This window comes from Rhinichthys klamathensis, unplaced genomic scaffold (genome assembly GCF_029890125.1).
Source record: "Rhinichthys klamathensis goyatoka isolate OS25496 unplaced genomic scaffold, OSU_Roscu_1.1 h1tg000021l_1, whole genome shotgun sequence".
Lineage (NCBI taxonomy): Eukaryota > Metazoa > Chordata > Actinopteri > Cypriniformes > Leuciscidae > Rhinichthys > Rhinichthys klamathensis.
This window is the reverse complement of record NW_026606572.1, coordinates 991,785-1,013,213: the sequence shown is the minus strand read 5'-3', so window position 1 is coordinate 1,013,213 and position 21,429 is coordinate 991,785. Positions and strand designations below refer to the sequence as shown.

General features: G+C 37.2%; 1 protein-coding gene across 1 annotated transcript in view; it reads left to right on the top strand.

Annotated features, from left to right (window-relative positions):
- Window positions 1-1,346: 1,346 nt before the first annotated feature.
- The window catches only part of nr1i2 (nuclear receptor subfamily 1, group I, member 2), a 44,409-nt gene continuing 24,326 nt past the window's right edge, over window positions 1,347-21,429 (top strand). Inside the window, exons 1-2 of the mRNA XM_056240949.1 lie at window positions 1,347-1,458; window positions 16,063-16,253. Of these exons, the coding sequence (XP_056096924.1) occupies window positions 1,456-1,458; window positions 16,063-16,253 (194 nt within the window). The 5' untranslated portion in view covers window positions 1,347-1,455. The remainder of the gene's footprint in view (window positions 1,459-16,062; window positions 16,254-21,429) is intronic.

The following is a 21,429-nucleotide window of genomic DNA, read 5'->3' as shown; positions in this document are numbered from 1 at the left end:
AAGAAATGCAACAAGAGAATCGGGGGCGTTTTGTAACTCAAAATTACAGCATCATGTATTTTCTAAATGTCGGGTTTAACTTACATCTTTTACTCATTTGATGTAATTGTATTGATTATCTTTGAATTGATTATGAAATCGACATGATACTTTTACCTGACATAATAAATTGTAAACATTTGATTTTATTCTAACTGGCTTTGACATTATCTTCAGTAAAGAGTTAAAAAGAATAGCCAAACATTCGCTCACATTTAATGATGCACAGATATCATTAAAACCTTTTCATTTATGGAGTCAGATGAAATAACGAGAGAATACATATGAGAAAATGTATTGCATTTAATCAAATTACTTTGCCACGCGGAAAGACAGTAACACGCAGAGACCTTCCCCGCTGATCGGATGCCTCCATTGGGCCGATTCACCCGGGCCTTACAGGTTTGTTCTCACGCATCAAGCAGGTTCGGTTGAGCTTGTTCTCTAAACTATCGGAAACAAACAATTTTTTTTTTAAATAGATGAAAGTCCAACTAAAATGTTTCAGAGAAATGTTAGGCTATATATGCACAATGTATAATTAATGTTGTTGAGCTAATGTTGAGAAAGCTATGAAAGAGAACTTTTGAACAAACATTCTATTATGCCTACCGTTAATGGAATAGGCCTAATGTTTGTTCATAACTTTGAGAACCTTGCCTGAATGATAGCCAAAGTTCTGAGAACGTTCCCTTTTAGCTGGGATGACCGTGTCATTTGGGTTAGCCTATAGTTAAGGGTTAGGGTGATGCGATTACCCTATTGCAATTGTTCCGTTTATTTATGTTGCTTGTAGAACTAAAATTAAAATAATATATTTTAATTGGTTACAGTTTAATATTGGGTTTAATACTGAGAGGTGTAAATAATGTTGCTATAATCCAGCTTGTTTATATTTTGTATCTTTTATAGGCTACTAATGATCATCAATGTGTATTGTCCATATCAGGTAAACAAATAAAGTACGGTAAATGTGAATGATTGAGGAAAATACAGCGCTGCCTTACAAACATCTAGTAGAAGTAGGATAATTTTCTAAAGTAGCATAAAAAATGCGTTTGCCCCGCCTGTGATTGGTTGTTTTCTTTTTTTATTTCCCTTCCCTTAGTCTCGAGTCAGACGGTCCGGTCTTTTGACTGATCAGGAAATTAGGAAAATAAGCAACGGCATTCGTCTCTATAGAGAGAACGTATGACATGTTTTCTTGTTTTCCCGTCAGCGTGTCCTTCTCAGGACATCTGTAATCAGGAAGTAAAAGTCTCTGATAGTCCTCGATCAGTTGTGTGCGTTACGTTACGTGCTTTAAAATCAGGACTACAACTCAGTAAATGTGAAACCTACCGTGACTTGATTCATGTCAGAGCTCGGTCTGCATGGTCATGTTGAGTTATTACGTGAATGTCCTGCTGATATGACATGGTAAGTGCCTTTGTTTTTATTTACAAAAGTAAAGTGGATCGCGAGACGTGACAACAACTGTCTGTTGAACCTGCAGTAGCTACAAATAAATGGTGCCGCTTGTAAACTACCGTTATGGGGAATCATTTCAGCTCGGTGTGTCTTTGAGGGGATTTTAATGTACTGTTGAGGCGTCGTCTGAAGGTTATATAATACAACTCAAGCGCTTTACAAACTTCTGCTGTCATTATGGCAGCTGAATAGGCTATAATCAACGCGATTTACATTCCAGAGGTTGTGAAATCTATGCAGATCAGTCAGTCCAGTCGTCTGAGGTTGATTAACTTCAACCCAGTGCCCCTTCACTGGTTTATCTTATTTGAGTCGGTATTAATGTAGGCTACTCTATTATCACAATAATTTCTCCAGCTCATTTAGTCGCAGTTATTCATAGTCACACAGAAGTTGTTCAGTGCTTAATGTGTGGATTATAATGTGTGGTATAAAATGCTATCACAGTCACGTAGGCAGAAGCTCTTCATAACAGCTGTGTTGATTGTGTGTCATATTGTGTAATATTGCATACATCACTTAAATAAGTTATTAGAAATAACATACTAATAGGGCTACATTAAATTCAACTCCTGTAGCCGGAAAGGGTTTATTTTGCGGTAGTGAGGCTGACTACATTATCCTGCTTATTGGATATTACCGACCTATGAAAAATTTGAAGTTAAATAGCCTACTTCCATAACTATATATTATTTTACAGCTTCTGCTAAGAAAAAAAAAGCCCATTACATTATAGCAATCAGCCTAGCAACAATATAAAGCTGTGATGAAAGTGTTATTATTATTATTATTAATCTGTAACCCTGTTCTTCTATTTGAAAGGGATAGTTCACCCATTTACTCACAATTTACTCACCCTCATGTCATTCCAAAACTTTGAGTATCTTCTGTGGATAAGAGCTTTTTTTTTTTTTTTGTCCAAACAAAGAAAGTTAGTACTATGCTCTATGTTAGTTGTTGTTCTCAACCTTCTTCAAAATATCTTACTTTGTTTTCCACTGTGGCCATACAGGTTTGGAACAACGTGGGTGAGTAAAGGATGACAGAATTTTCATTTTGGCGTGATCTATCCAATTAAGTTCTCATTCAGCTCTTTGTGTCTCTTCTGGTTCCTTAATCTTACATAGCTACACTGGAAAAACAGGAAAACACACATTGTCCAATTTACTCAATCATGTTATTTGCGATCTACACGAAAAATAAATTGTGTTATTTAGGGTTAATATGAACCAATCAATACTCAAAAATGATTTGTGTTGAAATTGTAGTTCCCAACATGCTTTATAGCTCAGTCCAAAAAAATATTGAAAGTGTTATTTTAAGTAAGATGAGAAAAGGGGGAGATGTTATGTTGGAATTATTAGGCTGTGGGCTGATACAGCACATGTTATTACTGCTTAGCTCAAAGAGCATAACTTCATGCTTAGCATTTAGAATGTTAATTGCTTTTGCTATAGCTATGAGTTTGGAAGCTAGTTAGTACGTTCTTATAATTCAGTCATGTGCCACAAAAATATAAATCCTGTTAGGGAACCATATTAAAATAATTTTGAGGCTACTTAATTGGGTTACTTAAAAACTACATGATGTTGAAATTATGTGAACAAATATGTTTGTTTAACTTAATTGATTCATGTGGAACCGATGTACATGATCAAATCATGTAACCTAAATCCAGCACACTTTTTTTCAGTGAATGTGTTTGTGTTCTTGCTTTAACTGGAAACTCTGAGCTAGAAGCTTATAAAATAATTGTATGTTGATCATAAATAAATGAATGCTAAAGTCTTCCAAGGCCATACTGTAGGAAACAGTTTTGAGAAGACTGTAGACCTATTTGCTTACATAAATATGAAAAGAGAGATAAACGGTGACTGATACAAGACACCTAGCACCACTATGTTCAGTTATGGAGTAACTTACGAGTCAGGCTCAATTAGTTCACAAAAAAGGATTCCAAAAGAAACCAGAGCTTTAAGCATTGTGCCACCAAAAAACACACAGAAAGCCAGACTGAAAACATTGTGTGTGTGTGCATGCTTAGATTTATGTTCTGATTATATCATCATGCCAGCTCAAAATATTCATTCAAACTAAAACAGAACTTGTGAGATTTGAATGAACTAACTCTTTGCCTGAACTTTGTGTTTTAGAATAGAATGGTTGGGATTGATAACTTCTTATTTTCAGCAAAAACATACTGTTTTATTTTCCTTAAAGAATAAGAATAAACGTATAAAGAGAAGATGTTGGCTAGATGGCTTTTGACCCAGCTTTTGCTGTGTGAACTTCTTGTGCAATACAATGATGAAGTATAATGCATTTTACATTCAGCACAATTCTGATTGAAGGAAACAACTTTGTTTTTCATTCTTTATTTAATTAAAGGAAATTAATTGTATTTTGTTGTTGTGGAAGAAGACCTTGTCCTGTAACGTAAGCTCGCAAATGTAAGTGTTTGTGATTATTCTCCATGATTTCTTGTGATACCAGCATCACAGCAGGTTTAGTTAATCAAACAAAAACAAAAAAATGCCGAAACCCAATATTTGTTAGAGTCTGTTTGTTTCAGTTAGTCTAAATCTCTGAGGAATGCTTTGTGTAGTTTGGCCTGTTTCAGACGTGTTGCCCTAGTTGTAGTTAGAACATGCTGTTCGAATGCAGCGCTCTGTTGTCAGTAAAGTTGCTTTTCCCATAGGGAAGTAATTGCCTTTCGAATACTCTAAGCAATGGTAGCCTCTAGCTTGTAGATTGTACTTAAAGGGATAGTTCACCCAAAGATTTTGTCACCTTTTATTCACCCTCAAGTTGTTCCAAACCTGAGTTTCTTCCTTCTGCTGAACACAAAAAATATCTATTTTGAAGAATGTTGGTAATCAAACTGTTGACAGTAGCCATTGACTTCCATAGGAAAAAAAATATGAAAGTCAGTGTGTGCCGTCAGCTGTCTGGTTACCAAAATAATCTAAACCAGGAGACATAAACTCATACAGGTTTGGAACAACATGAGAGTGAGTAAATTATGACAGAATTTTTTCAAATTGGCCCTTAAATTTGTAAAATTTTCTTTTGGAGATGAAATCCTTTAAGAGATTAAAGTCTTCTCAGCACATTAATAATGGTTTATCAAGCGAAGAAGATATAATTGAAAAGATTTTTATAATCACATTTTCACTTTTTTTTCTCGCTCGTTGTGACAACTAACCTCTGCCACTCCCAAACCATACCAAAGAATATAGAATTGTTTTAAATGGGTAAAAGTGCGATATAATCTGTCTGAAGCCTGCAAGACTTCAAGTTACGCCCGAGGGGGTAATCCACCAGCCGGAAACTGAAGTCTGGCTGGGGGCCGCCATTAGCTAGCAATCCTTCACCTGCTGTTGGCATTCCATTGACTCCCATTCATTTTGGTGTCACTTTGACAGCGAATAACTTTACATCTGAGGCGTTTAAAGACTCCATTTGTCCATTGTTTATTTCTAAAGAAACACGACAATGTATAAAAGGCTCCATTACCTTGTATCTTACATTGTGGCCCTGTAGAAGCAGTTTTTGTAAAAATACTGATAATGTATTGCAAGAAACCATATTGCAATGTATTGTTTATCAATTATTCGTCCCACCTTAACTAGTGTGGAGCAAGCACTATATCCCTTTGGAATTGGGCTTTATTTATTAATTTTTTTTTTTTGGTAAATAATTGTAAACATCTTTTGATGTCTTATTGTATGCCTGATTTGCTGATGATTAAAAATTTTGACTGATATCAACAGCACAAATGAACAGCTAAATGCACCGCTGACAAACAAATCTTATGATACTTTTGAGACAAATGAACAACAAGCACACCCATAACAAAATCAAAAACACAATGAGGGTTTATGCAAACCCAATCTAATATGTTCTGGCACTAATATTGTCTGTTCTGGGCTACTGCTGCAGCATTACGTTCAATAGAAAATCAGATCTCAGAAAGTGCCCCCATGCAGACACATAAAAACAGGACAATCCTTGTAGTTTTCCCCTCTGTCCAAAACAATAAATTAGGCGACATCTATGCATCTATTAGGTGCCATCTTACCCATGCATTTACATTTTAATAATGGCAAGTGATCACTCCAGGGCGATCTACTACTGTGTTGTGCTGCTGGCATCTGTGGGACACTCAGCGAGACATATTGACACGCTCAAAGTTCAAATCGCTTTGCTCTGCCCTTGCTGCAATGTAAAAAGCGGCAATATGACTTATACACTTCGATTTACACGGTTATCTCGGAAAAATATTCTTACCATTGTCTCTATACGAGCTGGCATCTTGCCGACAACATCTCGTTTTGAGTTTGACATATCGTGTGGTTCTGTGTGATTTGGATAACTTCAAGTTACGCCCACTTCCTGTTACGCCCCTCTCTTGCAGTCCGCAGACAGACCCATCTCGAAAAGTGCAACACTCAATATGGCGGAATAAGTCCAGCCTTCTAAATAAGAGCCAATCACCAATTGGTAAAGTCATCGTGTCACCGCAGCTGCCGTTAGAAGCTACGGACTCGTCCGGAGTCAGTCAGACGCACGCTTCCACTGCTCATGCGCTTTAGCTTGATCCAGCCTGAAAAATTTTGTTTTTTGTCATGATTTGAGCGGTTAGAAACCAAATTTTAAGAGATAGTTGTTGTCCGATTTCATTGGTTATTTCAAATATGAAATTTACTCGTAAGCTTGGCGAACAGTCTTAGAGAATTTGATGTTTCCCTTTTCAAAAAGATAGGTGCTGCACTTGCTTGCCCGAGAGGCGTTTCAAAGATGGCCACCGAGTGAAGTGACTTGTCTTAAAGGGACTTTGACCATACACACTTCAAAGTAGCCGGAGAAACTTTTCTCTATTTACGTAAATGACGAGACACTGGCAAGTGACACATCCTGACAGGTCTAAAATATAAACACTTATAATAGGCTTACCATATTCTAAAAATGCTGGGTTGTTTCAAATGGTTGGGTTTGTTGGGTTTGTCCCAAACATTGCATTTTTTAGAGTGCATAGTATACTAATGAATCAGGGTAAGACACGTATTGGAAGAAAGATTGATAATATATTGACTCGTTTTATAAATTTTGTTAATTTTGAACAATAACAAAGAAAAGTTACATAGTGTACCTTTAAATGAAAATTACAATGTATCAAACCACTCATGCGTAATGACATGACTCGCTGCATTTTCACCTTTACTAAAGCTGTCGGATGTCACTGCAGGCTGTTAATGTTGTCCCTAATGTGATTTTAGTGAGTGTCCCTTCCCCCTTATACACTCTCTCTCTCTCTCTCTCTCTCTCTCTCTCTCTCTCTCTCTCTCTCTCTCTCTCTCTCTCTCTCTCTCTCTCTCTCTCTCTCTCTCTCTCTCTCTCTCTCTCTCTCTCTCTCTCTCTCTCTCTCTCTCTCTCTCTCTCTCTCTCTCTCTCTTCCTGTCTCTCTCCCCCTCCCCCTCCCCAACAAAAGAATTTCAATAGCTTTGACAACTGGTTATATAACACTTATTTTTTAACTTCCTGGTAATTTGAATGTCTATATAATGCACTTAAATATAACAATTCATATTCCCTTAAATGTTTCTTTCCTAAACCCCATAATGAACATAATTTTTTAAATTACGGTTAAGGTTGAACTTTTAGTCCTCAGGCGTACGGCATGATGTCATCATAGAGAGCAGAGGTCTATAAATGATCAATGAAATGCAGTGTACTGTAGCACTTCAATAAGTGAATGAGTGCACAGTAGAGAGACAAGACCCTGTGAATAATGAACACTTAAATATGCTCTGTCTGCCTATGGTTAAAATTATACACAAGGAAGAACACTTGGGTGAAGTCCGTTAAGTGTGCTTGTAATTGCACATCACATTACTGTCTCAATTATTCCCTCAATCACATGTGATACAGTTTGACGTGACATGATGACCATAGATGTAGATAGATAGATAGATAGATTTAAAAATATTTTAAACTGGGAAATGTGTTATTTAAATTATATATATATATATATATATATATATATATATATATATATATATATATATATATATATATATATATATATCGCAGCGCTGTTTAATACGCACCTGCTCTGCACTTGCGTTGCGTTAAGCCTAAAGTAGCCTATACGTTGGTTTTTACACGTACGCTCATGTATGCGTACAGACAAACACGTAGCCTTTCAAAGTATACTCTATTTGATAATGGGTGCGAACCATAGACTGTAAAAAAAGATGGAACTTCCATTGGTCAGAAGTGAAGCCGCCAGTATCCCGATATGGCGCTGACATCTTGGAACTTGAGTCTGCGCAGAAGCGATTTCGGGACCAGACATGCGCAGTAGTGAGCAGGAAGTAAAGCCGCGGAATCAAGGCCCCGCCCTCACTCTCGCTGAATCAATCGCAAGAACACGCTCCTGCACTTTTTTAAAATTAATTATAGAAATTTAGATATTAAATTTAAAGCTCCAATCTCATCAGTCCTCCGAAGATCACGAAAAAAAGTCTGTTGGTGCTTCAGTGACTACTTCGCTCAGAGAACCTGTCAATCACAGCTGTCAATCATGACGTCACCACCACCGCATCAAATAACTAACTAAAAACAAACTTATTTTAAAAACAAACTCTTGAAATTACATCAGCGTGATACAAACTACAGTAAATGACAGAAACCATATTTGGAAAAACGACATTTGAAGTGTAATTTAATTGTTTAGTTGGTCTCGCGTCCCGTTGAATAACATGGGGAGGCGGGGTTTACGACCTATACTAGGCCCGGCCACCGGGGGGGCGATCGAGACGTTTTGGCTTCACTTTTCAGGCTTCAATATCCCTGGTTTAATAGGTCTTGCAGAAAAAAATCCCATTGAAATTTAAATGTGAACCTTGAAATTTATTTAGTTTAATAACCAACCCTGTATTATAAAACAAATGCCGTTTAAACTGACTGCAGTCATTACACACATGACTGGCAGTGTTCTGTATTAAAGCAAGGCAGGCAATTTTATTTTATTTTTGATATTAAAAATAGGAACAAAGAAGCAAATTACAAACAATAGGATAAATACACTAGAAAAAAAATATAAAAATTAAATAAACTAAGTTTTTTTTTAGGTACAGTTGCCTAGGTTTATTTAACATGTCATGTAGTAAGAAATGCTACAGAAATTGAATAATCAAATGTAAAAATAAAACACTGTAGTCTCCACTGTATGAATTAAATATAAATTGATACATATTAAAGATACAGAAGTGATTCAGTCAAAAGCAGTGAGTGATTTTTTTTTATTAACATGGGCTAATTGAAATATTCAATTATTATTATTAATTATAATATCCATTATATAATCCATTATCCAATTATTAATTATAATATCCAGCAGCCATATCACCCTGTAGCCCAAGACTGATTGCCCATTGAAACTAAGCAGGGCTGAGCCTGCATGGTTAGACCTGGATGGGAGACCTCCTGGGAAAACTAGGTTTCTGCTGAAAGAGGTGTCATTGAGGCCAGCAGGGGGCGCTCACCCTGTGGTGTGTTTGGGTCCTAACACCCTAGTGTAGTGATGGGGACACTACTGTCAAAAAGCACCGTCCTTCGGATGAGACGTTAAACCGAGGTCCTGACTCTCTGTGGTCATTAAAGTCCCTGGATGTCTTTCGAAAGAGTAGGGGTGTAACCCCGGTGTCCTGGCCAAATTTGCCCATTGGCCTCTGTCCATCATGGCCTCCTAATCATCCCCATATACTGATTGTCTTCACTCTGTCTCCTCTCCACCAGTAAGCTGATGTGTGCTGGGCGTTCGGGCGCACTATGGCTGCCGTAGCATCATCCAGGTGGATGCTGCACATTGGTGGTGGTTGAGGAGATTTCCCTTCTGTAAAGCGCTTTGAGTGCCAAGAAAAGCGCTATATACACTCACCGGCCACTTTATTAGGTACCCCATGCTAGTAACGGGTTGGACCCCCTTTTGCCTTCAGAACTGCCTCAATTCTTCGTGGCATAGATTCAACAAGGTGCTGGAAGCATTCCTCAGGGAGTTTGGTCCATATTGACATGATGGCATCACACAGTTGCCGCAGATTTGTCGGCTGCACATCCATGATGCGAATCTCCCGTTCCACCACATCCCAAAGATGCTCTATTGGGTTGAGATCTGGTGACTGTGGAGGCCATTTTAGTACAGTGAACTCATTGTCATGTTCAAGAAACCAATTTGAAATGATTAGAGCTTTGTGACATGGTGGAAGTAGCCATCAGAGGATGGGTACATGGTGGCCATAAAGGGATGGACATGGTCAGAAACAATGCTCAGGTAGGCCGTGGCATTTAAACGATGCCCAATTGGCACTAAGGGGCCTAAAGTGTGCCAGGAAAACATCCCCCACACCATTACACCACCACCACCAGCCTGCACAGTGGTAACAAGGCATGATGGTTCCATGTTCTCATTCTGTTTACGCCAAATTCTGACTCTAACATCTGAATGTCTCAACAGAAATCGAGACTCATCAGACCAGGCAACATTTTTCCAGTCTTCAACTGTTCAATTTTGGTGAGCTCTTGCAAATTGTAGCCTCTTTTTCCTATTTGTAGTGGAGATGAGTGGTACCCATGTGATTGGCTGCTTAGAAATTAAGTGTTAACGAGCAGTTGGACAGGTGTACCTAATAAAGTGGCCGGTGAGTGTAAATGTAATGAATTATTATTAAAAACAGACGGCAACAGTTTATGAGGCTGCTGTCCCTTTAAGAATGAATGCATGGATCTAATACTCTATTACACATCCGATTTTCTCCTAATGTTTATATATTGTAGAACATAACAGACTGTGTTTACTCCACACAATGTGCATTTTGACCATTCAAGCGCAATAAGCCGTGAAAGAGAACCTAATTCGGGATTGTATGTGATTCTCAATGTCTCACATTAATCTCAATGTTATTAATAACACTAATGTGTCTATAACTTTAAGTACTGCGAAGTTAGAGGTTTTAACGCTAGAAAATCGATTGACATTTGTGAATCGATGCGAATCGGCAGAAGATAGAATAGCGATTCATATAGGAATCGATTTTTCCCCCCACCCTTAAAAATAAAGCAGTTTAATATTAATTAATATCGAATATGATTTTTTTTTTTTTTAAATCATTACATTTTAAAACGTTTTTTTTTTTTTTTTTTACCCCAATCCCAAATTAGCTAATTAAAAAAAAAACTTTACTGTGTTACACATTACCTTTGGGATTTGGAGAAGAATTGTTGATTTGTTCCAAAAATTGATTTTCACAATGCAAACAATCCAGAGGGTAGTGGGTTACGGTGTTGTTAATCACAAGAGAAAGTGAATAGTGAAAGGGTGGAGGCGTTGCTAATGTGGGGATTGAGTAGATAAGAAGAAGGGTAATTGGAGCTGTGGGGGAGGAATAGAAACCTCTGCTCATATTGTATAAAGGCAAAGGAAAACACTCTAAGAGAAAAGCTACATTACTTAACCAACAGGTTATTGCTCTCTGGACCTAGAGAATGAACTCATGCTGACCTTACAGAGTTCAGCTGCATGATTGTTAGCATACAAGTCCTCCTGTGGTGAAAATCAAGCATTTAATGTTGTTTATATGTCTATGTGATGTTTTTAATTTGCTTTAAGACAAACCATGTGCAAATTCATAAGTCATTGCTGAGTATTTCCTCCTTAAAACTGCAGTGAACCAAAGACAGTCTTGAAAATGCGGTTCGAAATCGTTGTTTCTGATGTCACAAACTACCTTGTAACCAATCACGTCAACGAGTGAATCTCTGAGTGAGTGGAGGCGGGGCTAATTAGCCTATCCATAGAACTGTGAATACTAAATGAGCAAGGGTGTAGAATTACATTCAAGCTATTTTAAAGCATGAAGAATTTTTTTTCCCAAGGAAAAAAAAACGTTTAAATATGTCATTTTGGTGATCAAAGATGAGTTTCAAGGGATACAATTATTGACTACAGGGGGACTTTAAGATTTGAGGATCACGTCGTTTAATGCTCTGTTCACACCGGACGCGAATAGCGCGTCAGGCGCGAGTGATTTCAATGTTAAGTCAATGCAAAGACGCGTTACGCGTGTAAAAAATTCCTGCGGCGCGAATGAGGCGTAGAGCGCGGCGCGGTAGACGCGAATACGCCTCATTCGCGCGTCAAGTTCGCGCGAATGGCGCGTTAGGCGCGAATGATTTAGTTAGTGCTATTTGTGCATTCACGCGTTTGACGCGAATTCGCGTCTGCCGCCCGAGTTGAAAAATCTGAACTTCTGCGTCAATTCGCGCCGCGTTAACCAATCAGGAGCCTGCTTGCTGCTGTCACGTGGTGAAGTGACAGTTTATAATGTTATTTTATGTTTGGCCTCAATAAATTATTTTGTAATATGACAAAAATACTTGGTGTGCAAAGCAAATCTTTCACATAAAAACTCGATTTCAATAAATGAGAGATACTCATTTTGTATTGAATGCTATTTATTCCATATCTATTCTATGAAACATTATTATTCTAATGTAAATACAACAAACACAATTTAGTGTATAAAAACTTTAAAAAAAAAATCACAGGACAGGTTTCACTTTTGGAGGCTCCATTTATTATCAAAACAAAAATAAATGACAGATTAGGTGTGTGCGGGCGAGGGTGAACCTCGCGCCGGGCTGTAGAGCGCGGGCTCGACAGGCATAGACCACTCGAGGCCGAGGCCTTATACGGCCAACGCTGTCCTCGTCAGCGTCCTCACCGTTAGGTCCACCAAACCTAGCTCCTGGCAAATTGTGAAACTCCTGAAACCCTCCGGAGGGTCTGGTGGACCCGAGTACAGCGACGATGTCCCCTACACAGCTGTTTCTGCTCTCCAGAGCATATACCAGCGGTGACTCTCTCGAATAATGCTAATGCTAATGCTCGATAAACATCTAAAAAGATGGCCGCCAAAGGGTTTCGAAACTTTCGCCTCTGGATTTCGCCTCTGACGCGCGTAAATTTCGCTTCAAACTTTTGTTTTTACGCGCGTCAATTTCGCAATTGACACGCTAATTAACACAAAGTGGTCAAGCGTCAAACTAGACGCGGTAGACGCGAATTTGACGCGCTATTCGCGTCCGGTGTGAACGTAGCATAACACTCATCTGCACCAGTCTCAGTAAAATAGGTCACTAATCTATCGAGTGGCCTTCCTTTGGTCATTTGTGCACTTGAAAACTGAAAATAAAACATGAGGTGCTTTAGTCAAGGCCAAATAAATGACAGTAAATGTTAAGCTGTGATATCATTTAGATAATAGTTAAGGATTAATAATAATAGTTTCAGGTTTACAGATGATTGCTTAGCACAGCTAACCAAAACATGTTCCAATAACGTTTTTTAAACATTCTTATGAAGTTATGAAACCGTTGTTTTGATCTCTGAAAGTTCAAAACGTCCAGTTTTTGTTTGAAATGTTTTTTTTTCTTGTTTATGCAATTGGTAAGGGAACATTTCATTTTATCATTTAGCAAACACTGGGAAATGTTACTTTTGAATGTTCTTTGAAAAAATGCAGGTAAAAACATTCCATGAATGATAATAATTTTGCGCTAATGTTTTGAAAACATTATTAAAAACCAGATAACTTCAAACAAACATTTTATTAACCTTACTGGAACAATATTTGTGCGTAACTTTGAGAGAACCTTGCCAGAATGTTAGCCGAAGTTCTGGGAACGTTCCCTGTTAGCTGGTAGTTCACCCAAAAAGAAAATGCTGTCGTCTGTACCGTCATGTCCTTCCAAACCTTCATAGAACACAAAAGTAGAAGTTCAGCAGAATATCTAAGCTGATCTTTTCCAAATGAAAGTGGATGCTGACCAGGCTGTCAAGATCCCTAAATTGCAATGAAATGAAATGAAAAATAGCCGATAAATTGTGTGCTATATTCCAAGTCTTCTGAAGCCATATTAAATCTTTGTGTGATGAGCAGCAAACTGAAATTTAAGTTATCCACTTTCTTTTTTTACGTAGCCACTCTCAAATCTCTGTTTGAGTGAACTGTCCCTTTAAAATGGTGTTGGTAGATGGGAATTTATTTCGCAATTACGAGCAGCTGAGAAAGTTGTCAGATTTTCCCTACCAACTGTAATAAACTTTTACATACTTTCACATTATAGCATTTCACTATTGTAGTATACAAGCGATATTTGGTGTGGCTGCAGTTCTTTTATTGTTTTCTCCCTTGGATTAATTGATTCTGTTTGTCTAATTATTATTAAGTTTGGAGACAAAAAGTTTAAGGATCGGTATTTTTTTTTAAATGTAATAAAATTTAATAACTGTTTTCTATTTGAATATATTTTTAAATGTAATTTATTCCTGTGATGCAAAGCTGAAATTTGAGCATTATTATGTGTCACACGATGATCCTTCAGAAATCATTCTAATGTGATGATTTGCTGCTCAAGAAACCATTTATTTGCAAAAGAAATCCTTTGTAACATTATAAATGTCTTTAATATTATTAATAATAGTAAAGACATTTATAATATTACAAATGATTTCTGTTAGGATTTTCTATCATTCTATTATAATTTGTAATTCACTTAGACAAATGCTTCTGCTAAATGAATAAATGTTAATTCATTACACAAAAGTCTTTGATTTGACATTTAAAATGAAATGAAGAATTTTTTAAAATGAAATTAAAATGATTAAATCAACTATTTGTAACAACAAATTGGTTATTTTATTCAATATGATAATAAAAAAAAGATGAGGCAAAATAAATAATAGTGTGTTTTGTAATTGGACACCAATACTGTTCACTTTGTGTCTTCGTTTTCATCTGTAATGAGACACGTCACACGAACCTTCACCCAACCCTGAATAATCATATAGACTATATGCTGCTGCACGTCAGGATTATGGCGTATAGAGGGAGTCTGACTTGACCAATGCTTAGTGGTCCCATGTGGATACCATGGCAACACATAAATTCAGCTTTCTTTGCCATTGTGTGTGTGTGTGTGTGTGTGCATGCGCTGTGTTCTTTCAATGGCTTATTTAGGATAAAGGTCTTGCCCTGGAGGACGCACTCTGTATTTCTGCGTTACGCGGATCGTGCAAAGGGTATGTTTCCTGAACTTTGAACACCTGCTCTGTTGTACGTTTTAAAGTCACAGCCGTGAGTTATTCCGCCTAGTCGCAACTAACTGTGGAATGGTTATGTGATGATTGTTTTATTCACTGTAACTTTATCATTTGAATGTTCAAACAGGTTTGTTAGGAAGGTTGTTTAGATGTTGTTATCTGTGTGAAGTGTGGATGTGATATTTGTGAGTTTAAAACACTATTGTAATGTTCATTGTCTTGTCTTAATAGAAATTAAAGAAGGCATTTATGTACACGTGGATCATAAAAGGAATGAATCAATGTCAGCCCATTTAACAATTTTATCTCAGTCTTAACAGAAATGAAAAGAGTTCAAGATGTTTTCATTACCATACCAGATGCTTTTGAATTGTTTTATAGATTGTGTATAATGGCAGTCACATTCTCTCTTCTTTTCTGTCCTTTTAGAACCAGTTCAAATAGAGTTAAAGTCAATAGAGTACAAACATATGTGCTAATATTACCATAATTAAAATATTAATTTTAATGAAGAATGTTATTTTTCTTCAACATATATATATACAAATGCAAAGTTGCTGTGTGTGAAATGAGTCGACGAAGGCAATTCAGAATATTAACAGTCTGTACTGAGGCAGTGCAAATATTATTTATCTGGATATTGTGCTGGAGGCAGATTCTGAGGTTGTGCAAATATTATGAGGATGTGCAGTATGGTTAAGATTAAAGCAGGAGCTGGTATTAACAGTAGTGCAGTACAGTGATTGTGGTCGAATACTTAATGGTATTTGTACACCATAACCAATCAGCATATTACATATTTCCATTACATATTACACCAGAGTCATTTGAAATAAATATGTAGTAGTTTATTAAATGTAGCCTATTTGTGGAAGTTCAGCAGTTTTTGGTTGTCAGTTTTTTTATTTACTATTCAACTAATCTCTGCATGAATTCATATTAATTTTTTGACATAAACATATTGGTGGTAATTGTAAGGATGGTGTTTGGTTGGGCTCTTTGTTTTCATGTGTCATGTGATCCCCACGTTTCCCTTGTGTTCATGCCATGTGCTTTTGTCTTCATCTGTGTTACTTTATTATTATTATTTTTTTTGTCTCATTCAGGTGTTTGGTGTTGGTTGGCTCATTAGTAGTTGGTGTATTTATAGCCCTGATTTTGCCATGTGCAGGAATCTTTGTCATCTCTGAGTTTCATGTTCATGCCATGCTTTACCTACTCAAGTTTATACTTAAGTTATGTTGTTTTTTAAGTGATTGCTTTGTTGATACACTATTATGGAATAAACTGCATTTGGGCTCAGAAAACAGACTCTGCTTCAGTGGAATCGTTACAGTAATAATGAGCCATATGAGTGATTTAGTGACTTGTGCCTTGTGTTGCAGTGCATACTTCAGATCAGGATGAGTAAAGAAATGGAGGAGCTTTCTCCCCTGGGCGACTCGGGACACGGGGATGGGTCTGAGGAAGAAACAGAGGAGGATGATGAGCCCAAAATTTGTCAAGTATGCGGTGACAAATCCACAGGCTACCACTTTAACGCCATGACATGTGAGGGCTGCAAAGGCTTCTTCAGGTGCGTGAGCAAACAGATATTTCTCAGCTGCTGTAATTGTTGTAATTGAAGATAATTTACTCACCCTGGTGTCGTTCCAAACCTGTATGACCCTCTTTCTTCTGTGGGAAACAAAAGGAGATATTTAGCAGAACATCCGCACTGCTCTATTTTTTTTTTTTTTTTTTTTTACTATAAGAGATGCTGTCAATAAAGTAGCCCATATGAATTGTGTGCTATATTTCAATCTTCTGAAGCCACGCGATTAGCAATGAGAGTTTGAGTTGTCATTCACTGTGTAACAATCCTACTCGGTTGAGTTAGATTAGTTCAAAATGGGCTCTGATTAAACTGTGAGGTTGGGAGTGTTTAAAAAGATGAGATGAACTACAGTAATAAAGTGAATAAATGAAGTGTACTTACAATATTCAAATGAAACTTAAAACTTAAAAATTGAGCTGGTTCTCAGGAAGTAACCGATCGAGCTGCTTCACTAATCGAATTGAATCAAACTTTAGTTTAAGGTTGATGACCTAAGACACACGGCTGAAGTAGAACACCCGACTCAAAAAGAGCCGGTTCAACCAACTGTCGAAGTTTGTCTGATGAGATTGTTGATTATACTATGCACGTAATGGTAATATAATGGTCAAGTTTTATTAAAAAGCCCCACATTTAACATGGAAAAACCTGAATTTATTGTGTATGCAGATTTTTTTTTTAGATGTTTTAGATGTTTAGGTGCTCTTTGTATTTTTTAGCGGCGGTGATGTTTCAAATTGCAACAAGAGCGCTCGTGCTCGTGGTCGATCTCGCGAGCATTCACTACCGGCCACACGGAGACTTTCAACGCAACGGCGAAAGCATCCAATATTATGAAGCTGCAGACTCGGAGCCTGCATCTACAGTCCCCCACCGAGAGTCCCGCATTCTCAGACCCCTCGTTTTTTGAACACAGCGCCTCCTGCTGTTCGAAAGATCGCATAACACCCGCACAAAGAGTACAGCGCACGCTTATCCAAATGCAATTAAAAACAATAGGATGCAATATTACGGTCTCCAAATAAATGATCCAATAAATATTTGCGTTCCCTGCTTAATGCATGTGCCAAAAAAAAACTCATTGCGATGGAAGGGATACAATTACAGATTGAACTATCTTCTGAAAAATAGTATGTGATATTATATTGCTACAATGTTTTTTTATATTTTTTTTATTCAAATTCCAATTTTTCTTTCAGTTCAACCTATAATGGTCTAATTAACATTACCATGCAAACATTACAAAATCTGTTTTTTGATATTTTTAATGCGAAGCAAAACAAATCAGAATAGACAAAACATCAATAATAAACAATTCTGTACTTTATTTAATGATCACCTAAACATCATCTTGCTGTAAAGAAAAAAGGAAGAAAAAACTGTGTTCGTGACTTTACTTTTCGTCTTCAATTGCATTAAAAAACTAATTTATAAGTCACTTTGCATAATCATAAAATGATATGTTGCTGGGTTCGGCAGGGGCGACTCCATCAATGTATGTATGTATACCTTCATGTTGCACTGCTCTGTTGTAGTGTCCCTTGAGATGTTTTTGAACTTTGGACAACTTTGTGGGTTTGAAATATATGGGGGCACAAAATGGGCAGTGAAAATCACTGCAGCATTTATGACATATCTACAAAAAGTCCAAGGTTAAAGGCTAACGTTAGCTATCAAAATATTTTCGGGGGGAAGAGGGCGAAAAAACATACATTAACGGCTCAAATCTTGTTACAAACTATCTTTACAAATATTAAATGGACTATTCATATGTTGTATCGATGAGCTAAATTAGTTTTATTAAAAAATGAATCAAACGAGTAGGCTACTACGATTCGCTAAATAAAATGGAAGATAGCCTACTCACGTTTTGGCTTAAGTTCTTCACATGTTTATCCGATACAATTTGATAGGAGGCGCTGTCTCGAAAAACGAGGGGTCTGAGAATGCGGGACTCTGGGTGCAGGGGGACTGTAGATGCAGGTCTCCGAGTCTGCAGCTTCATACTACTCAAAGCATCACACAACATGCTGGAAACTCATGTAAACGCCCACTGCAACATTACAATGATAGGCATAGGCTACTTTTATCAGCTTGACGTTGAACTAATGCTCCATGCTCGTATCATGATAACGTTACATTGACTGCATTTAGCCGGCATGTGGTGTTAGCATAAGGCATTTCACTAACTATTCGTGTCTTTCACAATCAGGCAGCAATGTCAACATAGATGAATGTATAATATGATAACGAAAACGGTTAGTGAACTAGACTGAACAATGTCAGTGTAACAGTAAGACAGTAGGAAGTAACATTACTGTACTGAACGTGTCTGGAAATGTTTATTATAAGCAATATGATAGTAGTGGGATGAGTAACGTTAGACAGTAGATCTAGTACATAAAATATTTTACATCCTAAAGCACCTACTTTTTGTTATCCTGGAACAGTCTTTTGTATTAATTTCATGTCTCATGTAGTTTACCTTGCTATTTCATTAGAGTTTACTAATAATTCAAAAGCTCTGCCGATGTTGATCCGTGTTTTCGTCCTGAGTCGATCAGAATCACGTTTGGCCTGACGAGCTTCAGCAGATAAAACTTTTTTTTGTTTTTTATATTTATGTGGTGTTTGTGTTGGAGTGTGTGTTGTGCTGGAGGCAGGTCGTTTTGGGGTGTTATCGGACTCCATGCCGTTCGCTGCAGTGCAGTCGCATAGACTGTATATAAAAAGGAGAGAGGCTCGGGAGCGCGCATGCACGTCACATCCGATGGATTTCGTGGTAAATCCGACCCGGAGACTTCACATATAAATATGAATATTGGCCTTCAGAGGTAATAGCAAAACCCGACAAGTGGATCATTGTAATGTGTGATTACAACCCCTTCACACACAGGCAATAAAAAAGGATTCATTTTAGAAGAAAAGCTACATAGAGCACCTTTAAGCAAAATCAATGAGTTAATAAGACTGGATTATTCTTTCTATATACTTTAGACATGTAGAAAATATCTGCGTTTGTGCATCAATGTCTGTAATGTGTGCTGTAGGTTAGGAATCTTATCCAAGATATAGGCTACTACTCAATATTGGTCTGTCGTATTCGACATAAAGGATCCGCGAATGAAACCACGTGACCACAAACACCATTAACCCTTATGCAATGAAAGGCAATTATCAGCAATATGCGAACTTCACACAAATAACTTTTTATTTGAATTTCTTAATATGTGTTGACACAAATGACTTTATTTTAATGTTTCATTTAGCGCGTTTCCATTACAGATTTGCGCAAAACTTTTGCGATTTTTTCTAAATGTCGATAAAAAACTATTGCGAAATGACGGCGTTTCCATTTACTGATGTTATGCAACTACAACGTCCTTTTTTCCCTCTCGCGATAAGTCATTTAAACATCAACGGGTAGGTTTATAGCCTATATCCCTAAATCACAGCCACCACCACAATAGACATTATTATTAATAGAAGGAGACGTGGTGTGTTATCCAAGCATTAATGGCAGGGAAAGACCCGTATACTGCGAACGGCATAAGGAGTTGGGTGTTTCTCCCTCATTTCTGCTCCGAGGTCTGATTGTGGCATTTCTTTGAGGTTTAGAATCCAGTATTCCTGTAGCCTATTGTTTCTTTTATGAATTTAATAAAGAACTCTTTCTCGTATTATGTCCAAACGGTCAGTGTACTTTTGTGTCCATTCGTTTTTCCTTATTTAACCCGTATTGCAAAACGTAAAATGAACGGTGGTTGTTTTTTTTAAATGCAAAGTTGAACACCAATTTTTTTTTAAATTTGAACTGTACACAAATGCTGCGCAAAAAAAAAAAGACTAAATTTAAGATGTTTGTTTATGACTTTTTGCCCCTTTATTAAACATTTAAAATATTCACAACTTAATACAAAAAAAAAGAAGAAGTAGATTTTAATGGTTTTCTAAGGCCAAATTAGAACCTGAAAATTATATTTTTCCCGCAGTGCTGAATGAGAAGAGCCATATTTAGGCCTATGTCTCTGGAACCACAGCCTACAGAAAGGTGTCTTTAGGTGAGTTATAGGCTAATGACAATAAATGTGTCTGAAAGAATAACGAGGCATTTTAATTGTATTAATAAACTATTGTTTTCTAAATTAGTGTCGGCTAAAAACATATCTCCATCTCCGCTGAGGCGCGCCGCGCGAATGCACCAATAGAGAGAAATGCACCTTTCATACGGATTACATAATCAGAAGGTATTAGCTTTCGATTCGAATTTGTTCGTTTTAAAGTGGAAATTTCAAGCTTTAGCCTACATAGGCTATACTTTGTTTCAGTTCTCGCGCTACAGTTCACGGAGATCATGAAAGCGCGCATGATTGTTTTCTTTTATTTTACAAAAGCACAACGTTTTCTTGTTATGGTGAGTTTACACAAATAAAAGCAAAGTTGCGCGAATAATGTATTATTATTTTCTGTATGACCAGAAATTATAGAGTATTTTAAGTTGTTTCCACTGTTGATAGGAAAACGCAAGTGTTCGCGCCCGCGTCTCCCTGCCTGCAGCGCGCTCCACACTCTGCACAAACACTTGGATATGCGTCAAAATCTTGTGTTTATTTGTGATAATCTTAGCCCTGTATTATTATTGTCTAACCATTATGAATGACATTTGACTAATTGCTTTGTTCCTTTTTTTTGGATAAAAGCATCTTCTAAATATGTAGCCTAATAAATGTTATAATAAGGATGATAATTATTAGCCTATTATTATTTGCGTATACCACGGACCCCAAACACACCGCGTATTCTAAGTCAGGTGACTGTAAATGCGCAAAAACTGTTTCCATTGCAGTTTTGCGAAATATTCCTTTTTCGAATTGCCTGAAAAACCTCCTCATGCGAGCGTAAAAACTTTTTTGCGATAAATGGGAGTTTTTGCGAAATTGACGTGTTTCCATTGAGCGTAATTTCAATTCGCAATTTCAATTTGCGCAATTTGAAGGGTAATGGAAACGCGGCTATTGATATAACATGGCACTGAGTTGTTAGAAAAGAAATGCGTAGTGACATCATTGCGTAAGGAACCGATGAATCGTTTTTTTTTTAAACTGGTTCTTCAAAATGAACTGTCCAAAAGAACCGGTTCGTGGAAATGAATCGG